Here is a 25935-nt window from a genome sequence, read left to right on the forward strand (position 1 = left end):
TCCAGTTCAGCATTCTGCTCACCTATCTTTCCTTCCTGTTGTTTTGTATTTCTCATTCTGTCATTCCTTTTAACCCAGCTTAATTGCATTTAATATACTCTGTATCAAATGTGAAAATAAAGAAAATCACCCAGGAAAAACATTTTATTATATTGGTAAACTAAGATGACATTTGCAATCTGCAATGACTTCTATAGTGCCTCCCTTTCTTCTTACCTTTCTTCAGCAGCTGGTTTCTAAGTGTATGTTTTTGCAACACCAACCATGATGTCCTATCCACAGTGGAACACCATACTCACAAAGCAGTATCACAAATTAATAAATTACAGGAGATAAGTCTTTGTCTTAGTTTTGCTTACCAGAAAATGACCAAGGGAGGCTTTTATGAAGTAGATCTCAGTGATTAGAAGTACATTTTTCCATTATTCTAGTAATATCACACTACAGGAAGCAAATAGTTTCAAACCAATTTCTAAATACTGAGAAACATTTTGGGGGGAACTGTGTTTGGAAGCAAGCTTAATGGTACATTCATTTTAGTCTGACAGGCACCATTGTATGGGAAAGATCTTGACTTGAGTAAATTTTTACTAGTTTTACGATAATAGTCATTAGTTCATTTGTGGGGAAAAAACTTTAAGTTTTTTAAATTTTAAGTTTAAAATTATGGAAATTTTAAGTTCCATACTCATTTTAACAATCTGGAACCTGACTTGTATCACTACGTATCACTTATGGGCATTACTGTTACTGTCAGCTCTTTTATGTTCTTCACTGCTTCCCACCTTTCCCCTGTTCAATAATAACATCTTGTTGCAGTAGCAAACCTTTCAAACCTTCAAATTCTTCACTGACTTTTTCCAGATATAAGCATAATTTAAAAACTGGGAAATAACTACCAACACCTATTAGCATTCATGTGGGCGAATTCTTAGAATTAGATTGAATGTGTGCAATGGAAGGCAACTAAAATTTCAGAAAGGAACTGAGTCACAGTACTTGCAATACAAACTGTTTACAAAATTGGTACAGGTATGGTAACTCTAATTTTCAGCACCATAAGTACATGGTGATGAAGAATTTTGGACATCTAACAGAGAACATAATGGTACCAAAAAACGCTATAATGCAGTGTACAGTTCTGTCTAGTGGAAGTTCCTTGTGTCTTAGGAAAAACGTTTTTAACAAGGGCTCTCTCTCACACTAGAAGCTCATTTCCCTGACAGATGTCACAAAGGTGGTTTTTAATGATATCTGAACACTGCATTTCTAGCAAATGTGCATGTTGCATACAGGCAACAAAACTGTGTTGAGTTTATTTTCTCTCTCACTTTGAGGACATTTTCTAAAGCCATTAAAGCACATTATAGCATAAACTGTAAAAAATTTCTATAGCAGAGAGCCAGCAACAAACGAAGGTTACACAAAAGCATACAACAGAATAACAAAATGCAAGGAAGCAAAAAGCTTTTTTCAAGTTCATGGTTCTTTACCACACCTCATATACCTCAATATACTTTGTATAAAGTTCCTTTTATTTTAAGTGCTTATAGAGTAGCTACAAAGAACATTTCTAACTGTAGGCTTAAATGATATTTTACTGCTCTTTAACAGTTTAATTTAAGAACAGTGAAGGATGAAATGGATATCATGACAAATCCACAATAGTCTTACCATGTGAGTGCTGGTTGTCATTAGCTGAGGATAGGAAGAGAAGCAAGTAGCAAAAAGAAAAAAAGCACACAAATAAAATAGACCAAAATATCAATGGATAAAATAAATAAAATGCAAAAGTTCATAAAATTTGCATTCATGTGACTGCAAAGCAAGTAGAGATAGATTATTTTAAGCTGCTATATGTCAAAAATAATTAAACTATTAAAAAGCTTGTTATATTTAAGCTCTTTTATGATCATTAATAACTCCTCTACTAAGAGTCTTTTGATATGTTAAACAGATATTCAGACGCATGTTAAGTATGAAACTGAAAAGTTACTGTATAAATTCAGAAGTAATATGTGGAATTTATGTTATATATTCCTCCTAATTAGTATCCAATCCTATGTCTCTGCTTACTAATACACAGTATGTTTTATCGCATAGCTCAGATTTTACTAAACTGATAACCCATCTATCCCATAGTAACTCATTAAAAGTTATCATCTTGCATGAAATATTGAAGAAAACAATTAAAACTATGTTCATTTTGCAACTGGCATTTAAAAAAATTACCATTAACAGATGAAATCCAACACTAACCTGTCCATTGCTGGTCACAACTGTGTTGTCTAACAATAAATAGGCACCAAAGAAAAATACCACAGCATCAAACACTCCTAGGAATGTCCAATAAATAAATGCACGCCAGCGCAGCAAAGCATTCTTGGCAACATCTCTGTGTGAAACAAGAATCATGTACTCATTATCAGCAGGTTTGAAAATCCCAGATAAATGAGATAATTCCTATTGTTTCTTGAAAACCACTACATTTCCACATTACAACTGTCTATCACTTCAAATCTAACTCCTTCCTCAAAATGTTGTCTTTATTTATTTTTATTTAATTCTTACTAAACCCTTTTTACTGCTCCCTGTAATTCTGCTTATTTCAATAATGGCAAACTCTCTGTGCTGTACCCATTTACTTTTCAATCTTTTTAGAGAAGGTATCTCTTTTCCAGTGCTTGCTGTGTATGTCATGATCCACTGTAGATATTAAGTAGAAACACTAGAGGTCTCTGGAGACTTTGCATCATTTCCCCTAGGATACTAACATACAGACTATTGCAACAAAATAAAACATTAATTTCACGTGGAATGTGAAACAAGGGGTTTGCAGTTGACTTGAAGCTTCAGGTCAAATAGAGTTTCTTGAATATTATTCCACAAAAACATACAGGGATTTGTCAACAACAGAACTCTTCCATAGCATGCATTATCTAACTCCAAAAAATTTTAAATGTTACAACTTGAGTTCTTCTCCACAGAACTGGTATGTATCAACTTGGCAGATAGTATAGAATGCATCAGAGTAAATCAGGACACAGTTAAATGAAAACCCTGCATTACAGAAACATTTACTACCAACCAGTATGAACTTTATAACGACTATCTGATGGCCTTATAAAGTAATTTCTCCCCAGAGATTAACAATACAGACTGCAAACCTGTATGTGGATTTGTCAACAATAGACTCACCTGGCCCAGAACAACTATTATTGCCCAAAACAGCTTAGCAATAGGCTCTGTTAGGTATCAAACCCCAGAAGTTTCTGACAAATAAGCTCTGCTAGCTTTCATAAACCAAAAAGATGCTTCTGAACTACCATTTCTGAATTAAAAACATTCAAAACATTAAAGAGAAAATAAAAACATTCCTGTTGAAACTCAACAGTAATCTCTCATATTTCTCTTCAATTTTGTTGGTAAAAACATATCACTACATTGATTCATGTTTGGAAAGCTAATATTACTTCTTTCAAAGAATGTTTTTCCTTTGATTATCTCCCTGAAATGTATTGGCTTTGCAGCTACAAGGATCTAAACTAGACACTGTGCCTAATTTAGATGGCCAAATGCAGTTAATAGGCAAAAACTGTATTTCAAGTGGCTAAAAACCTAAACAAATCAATTCCAACACCCAGAAGTGAGTCAACAACGCAGAGGATAATGCTGCACACCCGCACAGAATACATCCTCTGATACACTCTAACAGTCTTTTCTTTCAGAATAAAACATTTATCTAGAGAAAACAGCATGTTTCCTTTTTTTTAAATACTTCTGTTCTCTATGTTTCCTCCCCATGGTTGGAGGAAATAAAGAATACTAAAATAAATCTCCTAATTTAATTTTGTTACAGAGTGATTTCTATTTTGCTCTCACTCCCTTTGTAGCAAATCCATGGTGTGGTTTGTAAATGTGCATGTAAAACTACATGTTTATCTAATGTACTTTATAGGCCATGCATGTGGTCTTCAGCCCTTCTGTTGCAGTGTATCTGATGTTGATGTATCCTTGTGGTACAGAAATCTTGAGGATTTCCACTGTAACACAGACCCCACAACTGAACAGTCAAACTTTGGGGTACAGTATTTTAATTTTACCTGTACAGGGAAGGCTCTCTCTTGAGTGTGTCTGGACTGACATGTTGTTCCATTAGACTGTACAAGAGGATAGGAAGGGAGGTGAAGCTGATATTGTACAGTGTTAGATACGCAGTATCATATAAAGTCTGTAGATGGAAAAGAGTTAAATCAACTACTTTTAATTTGAAATTAAAGCTTACTTTAAAATTAAATCCTCTGCATGAGACCTGATTTAAAATGAATACGTGAACTTCTGCAGGCAACCAAAGTTATATTCCTTCAGAATGGAGGCAAACACCCCTGAACAGCTGCTAACTGATATAGGACACAACTCTCCACTTGTATTCCATTTACCTGGAGGAAAAGGATCAGCAGAAAAATCCATTTCATGGACCAGTCTGGTCCACATACTGGCCCCTCCTATTGTATCAGCTGTAATAACTCCAAAGTACTCAAACTGAAGAGCACATTCCTTTAGAGGCAGAAATTCTTCTCTGACACAACATTATGTATCCCACTTCCCTTTTATCTCCTCAATGTCTTTAAAACATGGATATATTCAGAGAAGAAGCAAGAGCACTCCAGAAGTTTTTCAGCTGCAATGAGCTGCATGTGTATGACTGCAACGAGCTTCCCAAACATACCAAAGACAAAACATCCCAATGTGTCTTTGATTCTTCTCCTCACTGAGATGCTTTTTCATGTATCTATCACCAGTGTACCTTCAAACCTACCATGTCAACCCACAAAGAGAGCTGTTTATTTCTCAAAGCCTATTTGGTAATCATTTATTCTGGAAAAATGGCTATCAAACCCCTTTTATGATTCAAAATTATATTTATCACTTAAAAGGATAAAAATTAGGCTGAATTTTCATAACATGTGCTTTCATATCTAAATCCTAATAATGCTTTATAAAAACCTACAAAGTTTTCAGTGGTCATTTGAAATGGAAACCAAAACAGAAGAAATTGTTTTGTCATTTTTAACTCCTCCTGAGGCTTTCTTTCAACAAATTCAAAGCAATAGTACTATTTTCTCCCAACTAAATCCAACTCTCAATTTAATACTGAAACATAAACTCTTTTTGTCTAAATTCAGTCATTCATTCCTTTGTTTTTTGCTCCCTCATTCAGAAGAAAGAAGATGTAGATCTTTTCTACACAAATTAGATGAGGGCAAGGGAGAAAAGAAACAAAAAATTAGGAAGGCAAATACTGGATCATCTCCTGGATGATAGCACTTTTCTGGTGAGCAACGGTTCACTTTTACTCTATTTTTCAGTTTTTATATTTTCTTTTCAACTAATTGAATGCTGCTATTCATCTCAAATTTGTAATGCATAGCTGTTCATGCTAGAGAAGACAAGGCTATTGTCTCATTTTCATTCTGGATTCTAAAAATGAACAACTGATTCAATTACTCATCTTTCAGAATTTCTTCTACTCACATCCAGTAGGCTTAAATCTAACTGACTGTACATTTCCCACAAACATTTCACTTTGCACTGCCATTTTCAAATATTGTATTTCTGATTTTCTTGACTTTAACATTGCTTTCATGATAATTCATAAAACAGACTTCTGTAACTTAAATGCAATTGCCAGCGAATACCGTAAGAACCAAAAGTGATGTTGTTCTTTGTAAATTAACACTAAATTCTCAGGAAGATCCTTTTTTTTGTTACAAAAAAATCAAGAAATAATATTAAATTGATGGAAAAAGATTAACTAACCTGTTGTGAAAACCCACAGAAGAACTGATATAAAAACTGAGGAAAAATGAAGCAGACATTCTGAAAAATAAAGTGACTGTTGTCAAGCGAAATGCAAGCACCAATTTATATACAATGCTATAGATTTGTATATCAGAGTTTTATAACACAACAATAGCGAGCATTGCAGGAATAGTAGACAAAACTACATATATTAAATCCCAACAGTCACATCTTGCAGTGGTACTGTTAGAAAAAAAAACCCACTTAAAATATTTTCAAGACAATCTTACAAGTCTACAGTTTGAAAATTCAAGGGCAGTGAAATTTGGGATCCAGGAATACAGTTCAGTTAAAGCAAAGCAAAAAAGGGACAATCCACAGGAGGAGATAAACCATGATAAGCAAGCATGGATACTCATGGATTAGAATGGTTACCAGCAAAGCAACTGTAAGATGTTTCTAGCTGTAACCTCAAATGCCATCCTCTCCCAATTATACCTATAGTCAAACACTAGAACCCTGAATTACCCCGTGACAGCTCCTTTCTATAATCTTTCATTGCTTGAAAAGAACTTGATTGGATGACAACATTTTGAAACAACAGAACTGCCTAAATAGGGGGATGCTCACTATCAACTTTCTCCACCTACACTATCCTAATGAATTCAGCATAACTTAATTTGCAGCGATGTCTAAGTTCTCAAACACTATTTCCAATGTGCTTTAAAAGTTCACTATAGAGACAATCTGGAAGGAACTGGAAATGAGCAGACCAGTCTGAGATGGGATTTGCAAGATATGAAAAAATAAGTTAAGAATTTTGGTTTTAAATGTTACATCGATTATAGAATCTATCTATATAAAAGCTATTTCACTTCATGTTCAGAATAAAACGAATAATCCCATTTCAGCACTGCATCTGATATTCAAGGAAATCTCTTTATGGAATTGTTGCTGGTTTGTACCATTAGCTGGGAAAAAAGTACATAGTCAGATATTACCATTTAAGTTTTTGAGGTTTATGTAAATGGAATAAGCATTCTCCTACCTTATAAAAGAAGTATTGCACAAGTTCAGATATCCTAATGTAATAAAAATGCCCATGAACAAGCAACATTTTTTTCAAATGTTTAAATTTAGGTATTGCATAGTCACTGTTTCTTGCTGCTTGACGACCTTCTTTGCCAATGATTCCTTTAAAAACAAAAAAGAGGTGAAGCTATTTAGTAACTAAAGAACTATTAAAAAGATACAATTAACTGCAAAATTATATAATAATGCTATGGTACTGATGTAATGGGAGATCACGACTGTAATCTCATACAATTCCTAGGATAAATGCACTAGAAGTTGTCTATAACACATATAAGCTGATTCTTTGAGATTGCCTGTTTTTAAAAAATATATGGGTTTTGTCATTTCACTTGAAATAATATATTAAGCAGCAGGCTTACCTATACCAACGTGTGCTTCTAGAATCATACTGACATCATTTGCTCCATCACCAATTGCTAATGTGATAGGACGTTCTTTTGATAACTTAATCAACTTTACAATCTGGAAAAAAAATAGTGTTAGAAACTCTCCTCTGTAATGGTTTGCTTATTTTGCGTAAGTGTAACATTAAAAAAAAATTACCAAGACAGTTTTGTAAGAAATTCTCAGAAGGAACACAAAAGCAACATTACTCAAGGCAACAGCTATGCATAAAGATCACCATTTCTTCATGTTATAAAGTATTTGTTCCAAACATTTTTTAAATATTTCCAAACTACTTTGAGAGAGACGGAACAGGAGGAAGGAAGAGCCAAATAATGGAAGGTGTTGTTGAGATTGCTCAATGTTGTGTCAGCACATCAATAAATTAAGAGGGTTCCAGAGGGTTCCAGAGACAGAGTGCATAGTTTCAAAGAAATCCTGAAATGAAAGACTAAAAACTTTTCTTTCTCATCTGTGTTGAACTTTTTTCCTACATTTAAGAAAATATATTGGACTCTGTATACATATAAAAACTATTGATCTATAAATTGTCAAAAAATTTGAGTCCAAATCTCTCCATTACAAATTATCACCTCTGTAAATTTGGCACCAAGTCAGATGCAACTAAAAACTTCTAGAAACTTCCAGATAGTTATAGTGCTGGCTAAATACATCTGTTAATGTGAATAAAGTTTACATATGCTGTACCTGCACACTGAGAAAAAGATATGACAAACTGAAAGAGAAAAGGAATGCATATTCCAGTACTTCTTTCATTTAAAAGTTCTTCAGCTATCTTGAGAGGTTTCAGTAATGGGAGGATGTATTTTTACTTGATACAAACAACAAATGCAACAGTCAGGTATACTTAAACATGGTGATGCACACACTTTTTGTCTGGGTTCTTCTCAGCTTTCCACTTAGGTTAAAAACAGAGAAAAAATATCACTCTGCAGTAATAAGTAACACACGTTCTTACAGTGTCAAAAGAGTAGACTATAGCAAGCTTGTTAGGTTAAAAAGAGAGCAGTTAGTTCATTTATTAAATATGTTCATATTAGCATATACCAACCATAAAAATTTGAATAGCATGGATTTAAATCAAATTCAGATGCACAGCTGGGTGCTGTTTTAGCAATACCATTATCTAAATTGCTCACCAGCAGAAATTCTCCTCTCCTTTTTTTTTTTACATTTTTCCATTTTACAAGATACAAAAATGAATGGTAGCATCTTAAGTTTTCATAGTAAGTCATACAGAGTATTAACCTTTAATATTTACATATGTGCATAGCTAACAAGTAATTATGAAACTAAAAACAAACCTGTGCTTTTTGCAGAGGTGCCATTCGACAGCATAACACTGCAGTGCAGTTCCTGCAAATATTAAGAAAGATTTCTCTGTAGTTACCAGAGCTCCCATCATGTCTTGGCTTCATTATTAATGATAATGCTGCTCCATCAATAATTAAACCATAATCTTGAGTATCAGCTGAAAGTCTGTTCGGGGATAAAATATAAACTAAGCGTCACTATAAAATTCTCAGACACATTTAAAATCTGGCAATAAGAATTATGTGAAAATCAATTAATGAAAAAATAATGAGTATAGAATACTGCAAAGCTAATACATTTCTAAAGATATTTACATTTATTTATCTAATTATCATTTATTTATCTATTTATCTAAAGATATTTACTGATATTTACAAAATCTTAAAATTCTGGACTATGTTGAAAATATTCAGTGCTTCACCAGTTTGAATACATAAATCTGATACCTCAGTGACTTGCCAAGTGAGTGTATATTTAATGACTTTTCAGTTTGGTTTGAAAAGGTTCTAGGAACTGCAGTGAGGTAAACCAAGCTGAAGGAATAAATTTAATTTTGTGGCACGTTCCATAACACAGAGGAAAAATAAGTACTCTGATGAGGAAATAATTTTTTTTACTAAGTAAATTGTGCCTTGAAGGAAATGCCTAAAAGAAACCTGTTGGCCTAGATGGATAAAGCCACTGTCTACATCTAGAATATGGATATTTTGCCTTTAGAGTAGTGGCTAAGTCAAATACAGGTTTACTTTTATTTATATTACTAGAATAAAATAATTATTTATGTTTCCTATAATATTACAATATATTCTTACCCATAAAAATCTATTAGCAGTATGCCTGTAGTAATTTGAGCATTGCTAGAAGTGTAACCACAGTCACAGGAAGTAGTTTATTCACTACTTTATCATACACTGAACAATGGGGAAGGTAATATGGTCTGGACTGCAAGAACCATCTTCTGTGGCATCCAGACAAGTTATTTCAGAGCACCCTTGCATCTGCCTGCATTACACAGCAGCCTCAGGCTCCAGGTCAACAGTGAACGTTGTATAAATGTACACTGAGGTTTATTTTTACTCTCTTTTCAGCGCTCCAAGGTTATACACTACTGTGCATGGGATTTCAACAACCATGGTTTCATCAACACCAGTGTTTCTGAGAAAAACACATATTTATTATTATGTATTTTAGGCATCTCCATCTTTTTCTTACTAGAACAGAAGTTATTTTTGACAACTAAGATAAAATCCTGTAAACTACATTTAATAACAGTTCCCAGATATATTCACTACTTTGCTACTGTTGGCACAAATAGGGCAATGCCACTGATGTACAAGAATATCAAATGAAAAGGTATCATTATGAAGTTCAAGCAATGTACTGAATGTTTGGTGTAATATAGTGAAATATTTTTAGCCTGAATTTGAACATACAGGTAAAATCCCACTTTTACTATCTTAGTATTATTCTCCAGCTCTGGAGATAAAGGCAAAAAAAAATATCCCAAGAGCTTTAACATCTAGAATTTAGCATTGCACAAAAAGTTAAACAAACATGTTTGATCACACCTTGTAAGACCTGTGGTACTTAAACAAAATGATACAGATGACATGGAGAAAAAATACTTATTTAACTGAATATAAAATGTTCTTGATTAGACCAATGGGGTATAAATTGTAAGGAGAGCTGAGAAAAATTACCTGATCCAGAGATTCAAGCTGTAAGGCTATGAGTTATAGAAAATCTCTGCTAAAATAGTATCACAAATGGTTGTTAACTCACTGCTAAAAGTTTTATGGTGGAAAAATTATTACAGTATCAGTTGTGATTTTTCTTTTAATAGTCAAAGTAGTACCAGAAATGAGATAAAGAATGAGACTGAATTGAGACTGAAACCCTGTATTTCTCTTAACAAGCTTATACTTTAATGCCATACAATAATTCACACATTAGCAACAGAAACTGAAACATACTGCTGTTCTTAAGGTAATTGGTTATAATTCCATTGTTTGCAAAATGCCCAGAAGCCCATTTCTGGCCCGAAAATCCAACTTTTTCCTTACCCTGAGAAGGTATCCCTGGTTAAGCTGCCATTTTGTCTTATGACAGTTTTGTTTAGGTCAAAAAGCACATCGTGTAAACTCTGCTCCTCAATTTTCTTTGTGGTTAGCTCAAGTATTTGTGTATTTCTTCGGAAGAGTTTGCAAGCATAGCAAGTCGCTGCAGCAGTCTCCATTTTGTCTCCTGTCAGAACCCAAACTTTAATTCCTGCTTTCTGGAGTGCTTCAATAGTGTCAGCAGCTTTTTCCTGTAGTCTGTAAAGTCAATTGACAACATGCATTGATGGATTCTTGGAAATGAGAGAGGTCTTTATTGAAAGATTTTCATAAACAAATAAAAAGTTTCAACAGAAGTCATCAGATCTAACAATTTTCCCCAAAGTAGGACTCCAAAAATGTTTAGGAGACTAGTATATGTTTTTGAATCTTTTTGAGATGTAAAGAGTCTTCCTTCATCTCCTCAATACCCATTTTGTAGTCCTTCCCTCTGAAACTTCTGCCTATAACTTGATCAACAAATTATTACATGGATCAAATACACTGATTTTTGTACACTTAACTATTATTAGTTGCTTAACTAGGTTATCAAGTTACCATGTGTGACTTTAGTAAGCAAAGGGTGTGGAATAAATTAAAACAAGGGGGTTTCCCAAAAATACTCTAAAGCAGAAGAAGAGCCTTCAATTACTTTGTCATCATCATTGAAGATAAGAAACTAAGAAATAATGAAACTAACCGATCTTCAACAGCTGTAGCACCAAGTAATATAAAATCTCTTTCTATCTTCTCATACACTTCTGCCAATTTTTTATCCCGCTCCTGAAGGGCCAACTTTGCACTCTGAAGCAGCTTCTGTACATTGCGATATTCCTCTGCTGTGAGCTTCTTATACGCAACGCACAACGTTCGCAGTCCCTCCTAAAGAACGCAAGCAGAAGAAACAAAATGCATTTTACAAAACTCTTCTTAGACTTCTTGCTGGTGTTTGTGCTAGAGGATTTGAAAAAGGAACATCATGAAGTGACTAAGTATGGACCAGCACAGTATAGTATAGACTAGGATATGGTTCAGCTTAATTCTGTTCTGCTCCAGAAGCAGTTACAACCTGATGGGCCAACCTCAATCTCCAGAAGGTAAACATCCCAGTGATCCAACTGGGTATATAACAAGAGAAGGCAAAGTCAAGGTAAAGGTTTCTTTCCCTATGTGTATAATTAGGCAGGTTGAGTCAGAATAAATAATATTAATATAAATAGTAGCTCTGCAGAGTCTGATTTTGATGCTGTGTTGCAGCAGATCCACAGACAGGGACTAAACATCACAAAGGGAACTGAAAGTGAAAATCCAACTGTACCATTTCAATCAAGTGAAAACTATAATTTAGCTGTGGGTGTTTCACACTGCATCAAACTTCTGGACTGAGTGATGAATAAGAAAGGGAGTATATAGATTGTGTAAGGTGGGGAAAAACACAGTAAGGTTTTGCCACCTGAGTTATGTATTGCTTCTCACAACAAAGTGCCATTTAGCTGGCACTTCAGCTTCCTTAACTTTAATTCATCCAGTAGGTCTCTGTATAGTTACTTATTACCAAACCAAGAAGGACAATTATTAAAATATCTCCCTGCCTCTTGAAATTTATAAAAGCAGGTGCCAGGTATTTTCTTTGAGAGGCTTCTGTGTGTAGGAGCCAGTCCTATTTCCAATTATGCAGGATGAATAATTAGGTGCTGGTCTGGATTTCTTTCTTGACAGACATTGAATGGATATGATACATAAACACTTTTCAATTTCATTACCCTCTTTTACTTGTAATTATCAGAGAGCTGTCCCATAAAGTGAAGCTTAGTAAAGCACTTGGAGAGCTTTTTGCTTCAAAACAAAAGCAGGTGAGACTGTAGCGGTTTTTTTTCCCACGTATCTGTAATAATACTTGGTTTTCAGTTTGAGTACTGGATGCCAGCAAATTATATTCAATGTAAGACTGGCAGTTGTCCTGCATTGCAATGAGTTCTGCATATTTTCGGATACAACAGAATTCAATACTTGACCACTCCAAATTCTACTTTCAGGTAAAACCAAATTCTGAATTTCTTTTGAAGATGATCAGCCAGTTCATAGCTGATTTTTAGCAAGCAAAAATATAAGATGTTGATGATCACTGCACTGTCTCCTCAGAGCTTGTAAAGCAATCAAAGGCAGCAAGTCACAGTTGCTAAGGCTGGGGGCTGAAACTAGCAATAGTTTTTACAGAGATTTACTGTTTTGCACTTTTTTTCTATTCAAAAATTAATTCAAACCACAGTTGTGAAATTGCCACACTAACAAGCTAACTGATGACCTCTGGTTTAACACACAGTTGTGCATACCTAACGTATTCATATTGCACCACAACTGACATTTGGAAGATGAGATAGAGGACATATGCAAATAAGGGAGTTACACAGACTGCTAGCCACAAAGCTTGAGTGAACCTTGGCATAGAATAACCTTGGTGCCTGTAAAAACAAATCTGTTAGCAGAAAAAGCAGGAGGTCAGAACATTTCATTTCTTTCGGACACTGATATCATGTGAACAGATCAACAAAATGGAATCTTACCACTGCATTGCGTTGTACTCGGGATCGTACTTGGTCAATTTTACCTTCTTTGACCCTAGGAAATATGGAGGAATCTGCTCCCTTACAAAACAGAAATATATCACCTAAAAGAGACAGCATACAGAATTCAAAATAACCAAATACACTTTCTTCAAAAAACATCCAAATTAATAAGTCTTCAAAATGTTTTCTTCCAACTTTTTGGTAACACTGTACTCATGCTAGTACCTGGTCCCTTATTTTATAAAGAAAGGCATACAGACTGTGTTTAATGCTTAACTCTGATAAATCTGAAACAAATTCAAGTGAGACAAAAAAACAAAGAGAATGTGACAGCCCTACCTGTTGAAGATTTAACGATTACACTCATTCGCCGTCTCACAGAATCAAAACTGAAAACCTCCAACAGTTCAAACCTAAGACAGAGACAGAACACAGAATCAAAACTGAAAACCTCCAATAATCCAAACCTGAAACAGAAATAGAACTATTTTTTACACAACTCTTATTTTTTTCCGATTCCTAAACTGGTTATTATGACTTCAAGCATAGAAATTAAACATTTCTTCTAACATGGAAGATTATGTTGAGTACTATGGAATATGGAACTAGTACAAAATGAAACAGCAGGCTGCAAATACTAAGTAAGGAAAGCCCTTAGCTCCTAGTTACTTGAAACAGAACTTGTGATGTCCCTAAGTATCCTCAGATGTATGGTCACTCTAATTTAAGTAGAAGACTAGAAACCTTGCAGCAGAGCACTCCACTGATTATAAAGTAAGTTTCTATATATAATACTTAGACGTAGCCTTAGAACTTGAAATGCATGCTTACACCCAAGTCTTTTTTATTTTTCTAGTTTTTATTATTCCTAATCTCCCAGAAGTGCTGACCTAATTCCATAATTGTGCTCAAATGTTTATAGATAATTTATTCAAGTGAAAAGAAAAATATTTCTTTTTACTGGTTTTATACTTGCCATTATTTCTATTATTTGATTTTATCACTTGTTCCTTTCCTTTTTAAGAAGAAAAATGAACACAAGCTCCTGTTGCACTGTTTTGGTTTAATCAGTTTGTTTCTATCATTTACTCTCTTATCTATTTCCCTTAAGAGAGCCTCCCTTTTTCCAGAACAAACATAAGCAATCCAATCATTAATCCCAACTTTTTCAGGATTCGTCTCTGTCCAAATCTGTTGTGGTGTGTTTTGTGTTATTAGTATGATTATTGTTTGATTTGTAATTTTCTTGTGCTGTCTTTTGGTCTCTGCCCCTTTTCCCAGAACTTTCTTTACTCCTCCTTTCATGAAATGCCAATCTCTCCCTAAAAACTGCCTTCTCTCGAGAAACTTCCCTGTCAGTTTTGTTCTTCTTCAAACTCTATTAGTTCACTGAAAATGCCTTTTCCCTTGGGATTTCTCATTGGTTACACGTTGTATTCCCTGCCTTACATTTCTATTGATTCGCTGAATTTTGTATCCTCCCCTGTGACCCTCCCTCGGTATATAAGCTATTGTCTGCCCTGAGATCGAGGTCCTGGAAGCACTGAAGGGGAAGTGTAACATCAAATAAAATTATCCCAGGATCTGTGACTGCTGCCTTTGTTTTGCACTGTGCCTTTCCTGGCAGCTGGGAATCAGCGGAGCCCAAGAGAGGGGGACTGTAGCTCCCTGCCACCATCTAGCTGGGACAAGCTACACAAATCTGCTTGTTTAATGAGATCATTCAGTCCCAAGTCCTTTTAAAACAACCTAGAACTCAGACCTGTGCAAAGCTACATCAGGCCTATGTCTACAAATGTGATAAATTTGGGAGAAAATTCTCAATGATTACAGCAATTTCTTCTGAGTCACCAAATGATACTCACTCCAGTTCTTACGAACTGAGCCTAAAAAGTCTCCATATTATCCTAAAAGGGGTTAAAGTAACATCAGGATTCCTATATTTATGTCCAAGAGTTCCTGTACAGTTAGCAGAGTACCCAAGCAGGAAGATATGGATACACCAGAGACTTAACCAGCAGACTTCTAGAGAAGTGTAAGGTAAATTTTCAAGGGTATGTACATACCACGGAACAGCTGTACTATTCCAATGTTATTGAAAATTTGAGTCATATTTATGTTCCACAAAATTTATTCTACAGATATTACCCTCCTGCAAATTCCATGGATTATCTGTGAACAGCAAATTGGGTAAGCAGCATTTTCTATTAAGAATGTACAAAACCATCAGGAACTATTAGAGTAGGTCATGAATCCCACACCACACCTTCATTGTCATATCAATATTTTATACTGCATATAATGTCCAAAAAGTGAAAGTAATTAAAATTACTGTATTTTCTTTCTTTTTCTACTAAAACACAAGGTTCCTGGCTTTCCTGACTTAAAATTCATCTGTAAGGAAACAATGGTTTATTAAACACATCAAGAAAAACTCATCTGTCTATTTTGTTATATTTTTAACCACTCACTTTTCTATGTTATTTTCCCGATTTAAGATCTCCATGTAATTTTCTTTGAGCCTTAGATAGGTGTAACCAAGTCTGTAAAATGAAACACAGAATAAGAGAATGAATGCAACAAATATATAATTATCCAGTTTAAGCATTGTTATAAGGATTTAAGACTGAGCCCACAACAAACCAACACCAAAATCCCAAACTGTTTTTAGTTGATTTTAGGCTATAAATACTCATAAATTCATGTTAAGAAAGCAATCAGCTGGAGATTACTTGGTGTTTGTTATTACTATTTTTGTTCCGAAAAGAAATTTGAGCTTCAGTGATTAGATCTGTAGTTTAGAAAAACATAATACCTAAGTACACACATACCTCTGTATTCCTTCGACTAAAGCAACTTCATCAGGTGATGATGATATATATATACAAGGTCTTCTTGGTACCTGGTTTTTCTTCAAACCATCTACGCTATCATCATCCTTTACCTGAACAGTGTGGCAGAGGCAAAGAGCTCGGAAAAATAGTTCCTCTCTCTCCTGAAAAATAAAAGGAATGGTCGTGATTTTGTGTTAACACTTGAAAACTCTTCCTTTTGGAGGTGACTGATATCACTGATTACTGCTGATTATTAATCAGACAAAGGCAGGCTCCTTGAGGGGGAGCCAGGTCCTTCCTTGTGGCAACCACACAATTGTGTCACAGCTGTTTGCACCCTTAGGATTGCCATACCAGTCAAGCTAATGATGCAAAAAAACCCCAGCGTGCATCTTCTACCTCCTCCGAATCCTAGATGTAGCTGAAGGTGTTTTTCCTTCACTTTTGCTTAAACTTTAACAACTTATATTAGTTAAATACTAGTCAAGGTATTGTTTAAAAGTCCTGAGTTCACACAGAAGGATGTAGTACCTGGAGCACAGGTCTTAGGAGGGCTTACAGATTTCAATCTCTTGAGCAGCTTGAACATCCCTCGGAACTCAATAAATTACTGAAGTGCACATACTTTGGCAGCTCCAGCCAACCACTTCCTATAAAATTTCAGATGGTTTGGTAATGACAGCTCCTGGCACCAGAAAGAGATTTCTATTTCATGGATACCTGTGTGTGTTATATCTTTATCTTTGTGCCTGAAACCTATTCTTCTGTGTTGTTAAATGCAAACTGTCTGTGACATTGTGATTCCAAGAAAAAAACTCAGCCTCAGGACCACATTCTGAGGGTCATGGGTGAGAGACACAAGGCTGCTGAATTACACCAACATATTTTAAGAGACCTCATTTTGTCACCGTGAAGGGTATGATACAAAGTGAGTGTGAATACAATACTGTACTGATGTAATAAAAAATACATTGTACTTTGGCTGTGATTATCCTGCCCATATACACCCTGTTCACCTGTTGACACATGAAGACTCCTGAACTTTCAACTAATTTTCAACTTTCAACACAGCAAATAGCCACAATACATATATGCTGTAGGTAGCACACTTCAGATGTGGCTAAATTAAGTCACATTTTAAAGTAATTCAATTTCATCATAAACCATTCTCTAGCCATATTTTCACTCAGTGATGACTACATAAGTGATTGCACTAAGCCCCCATTTTCCCCTTCGAGGATTCTCCTGTCTTGCTTTCTCTGTTGTAGCTAAGGTTAAATAGAAACCAGTTATCTGTGTCTAGGTATTAACCAGATAAAGTTCTATATTTGGGTTTTAACTCAGCTTTACAACTGTATTAAAATGAGAAACTTCCCATTAAGCCTTTAAATCTTACTCTTAACTAGGAAATGAAAATGTCTATGCAGTTATCTACTTTGATTAGTAAAATTCAAGAATGTCAGATTTCTAACATTCCTTTCATCTGTACAGTTCAATTTTCATGTTTCATTGTAAAAAAACCAATAACATAGAAAGAGTTATCATACCTTTCCACTACCTCCTGGAGATGAATCAATCATATCAATGCCTGTACAATCATGGAGGATTTGGCCATTGCAGATAACATGTGGTACATAAACATGCCCTTCGATGCAACATTCTACAAATTCCATATTGTTCTCTGTTAATGTTCCTGTTTTATCTGTGAAGACATACTCAATCTGCAAAGGAGCACAAAATAAAGGAATGTGAACAGAATTTTCCATGTCTCTGAACAAAACTGAGTTTATTACTGGGCTACACCTTCCTTTGAAAATCCTTATGCTCTTTCAGAAAAGGAAGACAACAATTTCTTTTGGCAGTTATCTTCATAGAAGTATAGGCCATGAAAGATTTTATCCTACAAGAGTATCAAACAATGCTATCTTTTTCCTCCTAACAGATGTAAATGATGTGTTTAACCTACTTACACTCTTCTTTCTAGGTCCTTCGTAGTTTTTAATGTCTTTCTTCCTGCAAGACAGGTATTTATGGAAACAAAATGCATACAAATTTCATTTCCCAGGGATTATTATTTAATGCACATGCCTGGATGTGGATCAGTTACTGTCAGAACAGTCTTTAGGGTACTATCAGAATTCCCCACTACAATTACGTTAGTTTAAATCAGGATTGTGGACACATACAGTTATACACCTGGGCACTGTAATTGCCCTGGAAACACTCATTTTGTCTCAATATTGAATTTCTCATTAACTTTATCTTTTACAATGAGCCCCAGTGCTTAAGTCTAACAACATTAAAACTAAAACCAAAATCTGAACTATCAACTAGAAGAACTAGATTGGCTCAATTCTGGATCCTGGATGTAGGTATTGTATACACACTGCATGTCATATTTGATAAAATAGGAAAATAAGTAAGGTAAGGAACTAAACACTGAAAATAAGGCTATTATTTAGAATTCATCAGATTGTTTATCAAGCTTCACCATTTATGCAGTGCACTGAGCAAACTAAAAACCAAATAAATTTTTGCTCTGTCTTCAAAAACATCATTAATTATGCACACTTTCCACTGAGATTGACTTTTATAATATGCACTAATCTGAAAAGGCAAATGCCAAATTTTATGTTGGCTTTTTATCTGTGGACAAAATACCCACAATTAAACTTTTTTTCCGAGTGGATAGGATTTATATGGATTTTTTTCATCTCAACCCCTACATTCAGTTTTATCACAAAATTTACAAAATGCTACCAATCAAGTCATTCAGTGTGTTGCTTTGGCACAGTGTTTTCTCATGTTCAGGTTGTGCCCACTGCCTCTGGTCACCACTGAGAAAATCCTGGCTCTATCCTCTTAGTACCCTCCCATTCAGGTATTTATAGATTCGTATGCATAGACTGGTAAAGTCTTCCTTGAACCTTCTTTCCGCCAGGCTGGACAGTCCCAGCTCTCCCTACTCTTCTTTGCACAAGCCATGGAAAGTCCAGCCCCTTGGCTGTCTTTGTGGCCCTTCACTAGGCTCCCTGCAGCATGCCCATGTGTCAGTACTGGGGAGGCCAGAGCTGGACACAGCACTCCAGGTGAGGCCTGGAGAGGGGGAGGATCACCTCCCCTGACCTGTTGGCACCACTTTGCCTAATGCAGCCCAGGATGCCCCTGGCTCTCTTTGCCATAAGGACACACTGATAGCTCGTGCTGAACTTGATTTCCGTCAGGACACACAGGTCCTTTCCTGCAAAGCTGCTTTCCAGCTGGATGGCCCCCAGTCATCCAAATCATTCATGATCAGGATGGGAGCCAGTACTGACCCCCAGTGTACACTGCGAGATACTGGCCTTCCACTGTGCGCTGCTGAGCCACCCTCTGAGCCCAGCTGTTCAATCCACCTCACTGCCTGCTCATCCAGGCCATAATTCAGCAGATCCTCTTTGAGGATCTTTTTGGAGGCAATGTCAATTGTCTGCCATAATAAGGAAATACCTGGTACCACCCTTAATCCAAATAGATATGTATCCTTAAAACCTTTATTACCTGTTTGACTAGAAAGAAACACAACATCTTATTTATTTATTTGGAAAACCTATTAAAACATTTTTAACTGAGATCTTAAATATTTTCTCAAACAAAATGTATCTGTATCTGTCTCAAGATGATGATTTTCTTAACACAGAACAGAATTTCTTCTCAAAACTGACACTGACAATTGATCATTTTAATGGATGAAACTTGTGTCTGGAGATGCAGTGTCAGTCTAGTCAGACAAAAAGGGATTTTTTTTTTGCATCTAACTTTTAATCTAAGGAAGCTAGATGCTTATAAAATTTCCCTCTATAATCAATGGAGAGGAATACTTAATACTTACAGTATTACTGTACAGTATTACAGTAACAGTAATAGTAGTATATTACAGTATTACTACAGTAATACTGAATTCTGAATTTCTGAATTCTGAATACTGAATTTCACTGACTGGGTGAGAAATCAGAATTTTTGATTCTGAAAACAAAAATATCTCAAATTTTTAAAATTAATCAGCACTAAAGAAAATGCACATGTAGCTGCAAAAAAAAAAACTCCACAAAATAAAACAAAACTAAAAAAAAATTGAAGTAACAATTTTAAAATAAAAACTTACAGTAGAAACAGTTGAAAAAAAATGTATAATTCAATGAAATTTACCTGTCCCAACTCTTCATTGAGGTCAGAAGTGTTCACCAGTGGTCCTTCACCTGTACCCTCATCAAACATTTCCTCATCCCATGCAATGAAATAAGAACCAAGAAATTTCTGCATTTCCACAGTGACATACATGGAGACAGGAATAATGTAGTTGAAAAGAACCATGAATGCAAGGAAGTCTGTAAAAGCTTGAAGAAACTGACAAAGAAACAAGATGGAAATATTGATTTTTCATGTACCATTAAACACTGCAAGATTACTACATGTATTTACAAATCTGTTTTTTCAAATAACTTTTGAACAATAAGCAACATCTTTCAAAGCTCACAGTTCAGCAGAGGATGTAAACCTTCATGATTTATAACATCATAACTAGCATGCAATAGAGCTTTTTATTTGAAATCTGCATTTTTCTTTACAGATATACAGGTGTAGAATGCTATTACATAGCATTATTGTAAAGTTCTAGAGCAACTAATGAGCATGGTGAAGACTTTCTGGGGAACAAGGAAAACATTAACATGGATATTCAAAAATTACCAAAAAATAGCATAGTTCCACAGCAACTCTTTCAGGGATTACCAAATTACATAACTTTCAAGCAGCATTTCATAAATAAATAAAGGGCTTCCTTTCCCTCTCTCAACACAAGCCGAATGTATGCACCTAACCTGGCTCAATTTTTCAGTGGAGGAGACTTGGTGAAGCTACAGTCAACCCACTGAGCAGGTTGAGACAGTGCTACTGGTGGTAATGAGAACTCTAGAATGCCTGCCTAGCATGTGCTCCTCATGCATTTAGGGTAAGGAAGCATATTTTCCCCTAGTCTGACTGGGAGGATTTAGTGAAATAAATATTGTGCTTTCTGTAGGGCAGGGTTCAGTTCACTGCTTCGGATCCTCTGAGTATCCATTCAGGACAATGTCCTTGTTCCTGTAAGAACATCTGGCACTGGTCACTGATGCTCTCTGATGCCTCAAGTACTCAGAGCAATATGAAACTAAGCTTTTGAGGGGCATTTTCATGGAGATTCCCGCAGTGGATTATTTTGACCATGTCTCTTACAGGACTGCCAATAGCTGTGGGATTCCTTCCAGCCCTTGTATTTCTCAGCGAGACATCAATTCTTTAGTAATTTATATAAATAACAGGCAGCTCCAAAACACTTTCATGAAGCTTTTTATATTAAACTAGAGATTTTCCCATCAGTTAAATTCACACAAACAACTTAAGGGCAAAAATTAACATACAAGCTTTCTACAAGTACACTATCACCACTGTCAGCAAAAAAGCATGACTGGTAAGTAAGCAGGCTGTATATACTTTTCAGTAGAATCTCTGTAAATTAAGGGTTTTCGGAAACTTTCTTGGTATTATAAATAATTTCCATACCAAATTTCTTTTCTTTTCAGGCTCTGTTTTCTGATTGTACCATGGCTCATCACGGAATGGTTCACTCTGCCAGGCATACTTCAGAACAGTATTTATCAGTGCTTTACTGACAAGAATACAGAGGTATACAACAAGAAATACATTCATTGATCTAAAAAAAAAAGGCAAAATATGAACCCCATTAGCATATAAACTACAGAGTTTATTAGAAAATGTTATATTCAGTCTGTTATACATCAGTCTAATATTTGCTGCAAGTCTAGCAATGCTAAGATGTTAAATAAATCTTCCAAAGTGCTTTTCCAATGAGGAAAAGTAATACTGCATTAAAATTTACAACTGCAGTATTTCCTATTTTTAACTTGTCTTTTTCTGTCTTTATAGCTGTTTCCAAAATGCGTGTGACAAATTTCCAAAACTAGTACATTAGTGAAAACAACAGCATAGATAGAAACAAAACAGAATAACTGGGCTTGAATCTGCAGACCTTTTCATGCCACTCTGCTGAATCATTATAAGATCACTCACTTAAGTACTTTTATAGAAATTTTAAAAAAACCAAAAAAGAACATTTTGCTACGTAGCTTTAATGTTTTAACTCTAGGCAGATCTAAAAAAAGAGCAAGAACACTTTGCATTTAAGATTGTATTTTCAGTAATGATGGGCATGAACCTAAAGCTGTGGGTTATACACCAATAAGAACAGAAAGAGACACATCATCATTGCTCAGTCACTGTGTAGGAGAAAGGCTGTCAGCTGGTCAGTACATCTTGCCTCAATCAACGACATCTTGTTTCTCACAAGGCTGGACACCTTACTCAGAGCTGATGATTTCAGATAGAGTAGGAATAGAAAATAGTAAGCAATCAATGTCAGCTCACTCCTTAAGGATAGCACTGTCATACTTTCCCATCATATACATCTGTATGGAACTTGTTAACTTCAGCTACACCATGGAAAACACGCCACAGACAAGCACTGTTGCTGCAGCTGATCCAAAGTAAAGTGCATTTTAAAAGGTATCTTTACTGAATTCAAGACTTAATTGCAAAGCAATTGCAAAAAAGCATTGAATGCTAGGATAATAAAAAACAGCCTTGGAAAACTGTCAGTAAATGTACTCTAAACAGTGAAAGAAAAGTCTTATTGAATAACAAAACATCATATATTAAAGACCTAAGCATTAAATCAAAACAGCTTTATTTTTTGAACATCTAACAAGAATAATTTGGTATTGAGAACCTCATTTATATGGTGTTATGTGACTTGCATTGTAAGTAAAAAATTATTTAATACGCAAATTTTAAGTCCCTCTACCTCTTTTGTTTGTTTAAATCAATGAACTATACACTTTCAGAGAAAAAAAGAAAAATCTGATTTGCACCATTTAAGCATGCAGCTTTCACACCCCAAAATAATAAAATATTAGAAATTTTACTTCTCTACAGCAGATCGCTTCTGTGATTTTGATTGGTAATTTAATGCCATCTTAGTTTCCATGCCAGTGTAGATAGCAACACCTGAAATTAGACAACTTGTTTTACTAAAGATTGCACAGTGCAGTAACTTCAAAAGAGCACAATTCATTAGATTATTACACTCTGCCATTTCTTTAATTCTTTAGTCTGAAGAAAGAAACCACAGATTTGGATGACAACCCAAAATTAGAAATGGCTTAATTATCTTGATACTTAGAAATTTTAAGCAGCATTTACATTCCATTCCAGTCACAGTTTCCAATTGCTAAAGTGTTTCTATGTAACAATATAAAACCAAATTAAAAAGTTGTAAAACAAGTGAGGCAATAGAAATCCTAAGCCCAGTAGTAACTGTAAGCTTGTAACCTTGTTTGCTGTTTACTTATTACTTCAGGGTCCATTAAAGTAGTCAACAGGAATATTTACCAAAGATTTTTTCTGTGTTCTTTAAAGTGGCTCCTCTAAGAAGCAGATTTTCAGATCCTAATGGCCTGCAAAAGGTAAGTATTACAAAATTTAAACATTTAGAGAAAACCATCTGACCTTAGTGCAAGTCACATAAAACAGGAAATTTGTTTTACTAAAAACCTTTTACTTTAACAAATTATGAGGCATATTAAAAATTTTAAAGTGAAAATTAAAAATAGATAAACATATGCCTAAAATTAAGATCACAATTTTAAAATTTAAGTCTTAAGCCGAGGCACCTAAACCCAAAATATGTAGGTACCCAAATAAAGACTCACCCTCGTAATTGCACACTACTTATTTTTAAAAATATTAATTCTATTATTTTTTAGGCTTATATAAACTATAGTGGCCTGTATGTTAGAACTTCTTAAGGACAATACACTCCTCCACTTTATTTTAAATGGCATACAAGATATTTTTGATACTTGCTGTAAACATTTTTTAAAATGCCAATAAATATAGGTAAGATAATTTATTAAAGAGTACAGGAATTAATGTAAGGACCTCAATGAAGTTAAAATAATATTTTGGAACATGATATGTACACTAATCATCAGATGAGTTCAAAGCCAAGGACTACTTTACAGACACACTGCATGCAGAATTGTCAGATTCTGTCTATAAAGCAATAAGAAAAAAAATAAACCAAGAAGCACATTCAGCGTTTTCCAGTGTGATTCAAAGTGCACTTGTGGTATGAAATTCCCCCAAAAAATCAAGAAACTCCAAACAAACAGGGCCACAATGCTCATGTAAAACCTGAAACTACTTTCAAGAAACTAGTGGAACAATGTTACATGAATGACCCAGATCAATTGACGGTTTCCATAGCAGACTGTGACAGAAAATAACACATCTAAAGACACACTGAGGTTAGGGAGGCACTCAGCCAGCACTGCCTAACTCCCCACATGCTGGGATCTAGGATATCACCCCAGCAAGCAGCTTCTCTCTCCTATTGCTTTGCCTCTTTGTGACAAGAATCAGAACAAAATCAGGTACAGCAAGTTGGATGTTGCCTCCCTTGAACACTTGAACACATGGCACTATGGACATTTTACACTATGGACATCAAACACACTTAGTAAAATTACACAAAAATTATTTGACATGTTCAAACCCTTCAAAATTTAAGAAAAATTAAATACACAAGTAATACTATTTATATTGTTTAGTGCACTACCAAGGTCTCACACTAATGGGGTAGTATTGTACAAGTGCTGTCAAAATCCTATCAACATCGTTTACAAACTAAATACATTTCAGATAAAACTGAAGTTGAATAAAGACATTAAAATACTCAAGAAGAAAAATATGATTAGAAGATAAAATATCAATTATTTATGAAATAGCAGTCTGCAATTTTCTAAGAGAAAAATATTTTATCATTAAAACATAGCAGCACAATGTTGGCGAACCAAAGGTAATTCTCATTATTGATACTTATTGAACTGTGAAATATTTAAATGTGTAGAAACTCTGGATTTCCCCACCTTGCAATAGGCTCATTCCTATCATGGTAAACATTTATTCGACCAACAAATCTGAAAGGCAAATATATAAGTAGTTTAATAGTACTCTAATAGATAATTTAAGAAACATTTTCTAGAAAGTATGTATCACAGAGAACACTTTCCAACTGAACAGGCTCCAATTATCCAGAACATGAACAAGAACATAAGAGATACATAGATATACACTTGAAACATGTAAATACAAAAATACTTAGAATGGTAACTCGACATAAATTTTGCAAATAAATAGATGTAAAAAATAGGGATAAATCTTCTAAGTAGACCCATGAAAAAGAAATAAGAAGTCTTATTACCTAAACTACCCGAGATAAGTCAGTGCAATTACTATATTTTACAACATCTAAAGCCTACAGCTAAATTAAAACCAAAGCAAACCAAAGCCAGTAAGAGCCAGTAAGTAATTCTTCCTCTTAATATCTGTCAGTACATTTTATCTGTATGTGGTGGCTTGACCCTGGATAGCAGCTAAGCACCCATCAGCCTCTGGCTCCTTCCCTCCCCAGCAGGACAGGGAACAGAATTAGAAGAGCAAAAGCAAGATCTTGACAGTTTAATAAGTGAAGGGAAAAAAACAAGTGACACCAAGGCAACCACTCACCACCTCCCATGAGCCTGCCAATGTCCAGCCAGTCTCCAAGCAACAGCTGCTTTGGAAGACTGCCCCCTGCCCCTGGTTCTATTGCTGAGCATGACACTATATGGCACAGACCCTCTTGTCAACTGAGGTCAGCCATCCTGGCTGTGTCCATCCCCAGCC

General features: G+C 35.1%; 1 protein-coding gene across 7 annotated transcripts in view; it reads right to left on the bottom strand.

The window, feature by feature from the left end:
* Positions 1-25935, bottom strand: part of ATP11A (ATPase phospholipid transporting 11A) — a 120128-nt gene that overhangs the window by 16363 nt on the left and 77830 nt on the right. For 5 of the 7 annotated variants that reach the window (XR_005258995.1, XM_038154404.1, XM_038154385.1 and 2 more), the window contains exons 8-26: positions 25137-25187; positions 23599-23663; positions 23133-23214; positions 21694-21844; positions 20302-20499; positions 17661-17834; positions 16111-16274; positions 15751-15822; positions 13619-13692; positions 13277-13380; positions 11413-11594; positions 10680-10931; positions 8607-8781; positions 7257-7359; positions 6851-6996; positions 5821-5880; positions 4104-4231; positions 2260-2395; positions 1675-1698 (exon numbers count right to left, since the gene is read on the bottom strand). Coding sequence is in view for 6 of the 7 variants with exons in the window: in XM_038154404.1 (XP_038010332.1) it covers positions 1675-1698; positions 2260-2395; positions 4104-4231; positions 5821-5880; positions 6851-6996; positions 7257-7359; positions 8607-8781; positions 10680-10931; positions 11413-11594; positions 13277-13380; positions 13619-13692; positions 15751-15822; positions 16111-16274; positions 17661-17834; positions 20302-20499; positions 21694-21844; positions 23133-23214; positions 23599-23663; positions 25137-25187 (2341 nt within the window). In the remaining variant the exon portion in view is untranslated. The remainder of the gene's footprint in view (positions 1-1674; positions 1699-2259; positions 2396-4103; positions 4232-5820; positions 5881-6850; positions 6997-7256; positions 7360-8606; positions 8782-10679; positions 10932-11412; positions 11595-13276; positions 13381-13618; positions 13693-15750; positions 15823-16110; positions 16275-17660; positions 17835-20301; positions 20500-21693; positions 21845-23132; positions 23215-23598; positions 23664-25136; positions 25188-25935) is intronic. The other 2 variants (XM_038154397.1, XM_038154424.1) reach the window with 1 other exon arrangement.

Source organism: Motacilla alba, chromosome 1, assembly GCF_015832195.1.
Source record: "Motacilla alba alba isolate MOTALB_02 chromosome 1, Motacilla_alba_V1.0_pri, whole genome shotgun sequence".
Classification (NCBI taxonomy): Eukaryota; Metazoa; Chordata; class Aves; order Passeriformes; family Motacillidae; genus Motacilla; species Motacilla alba.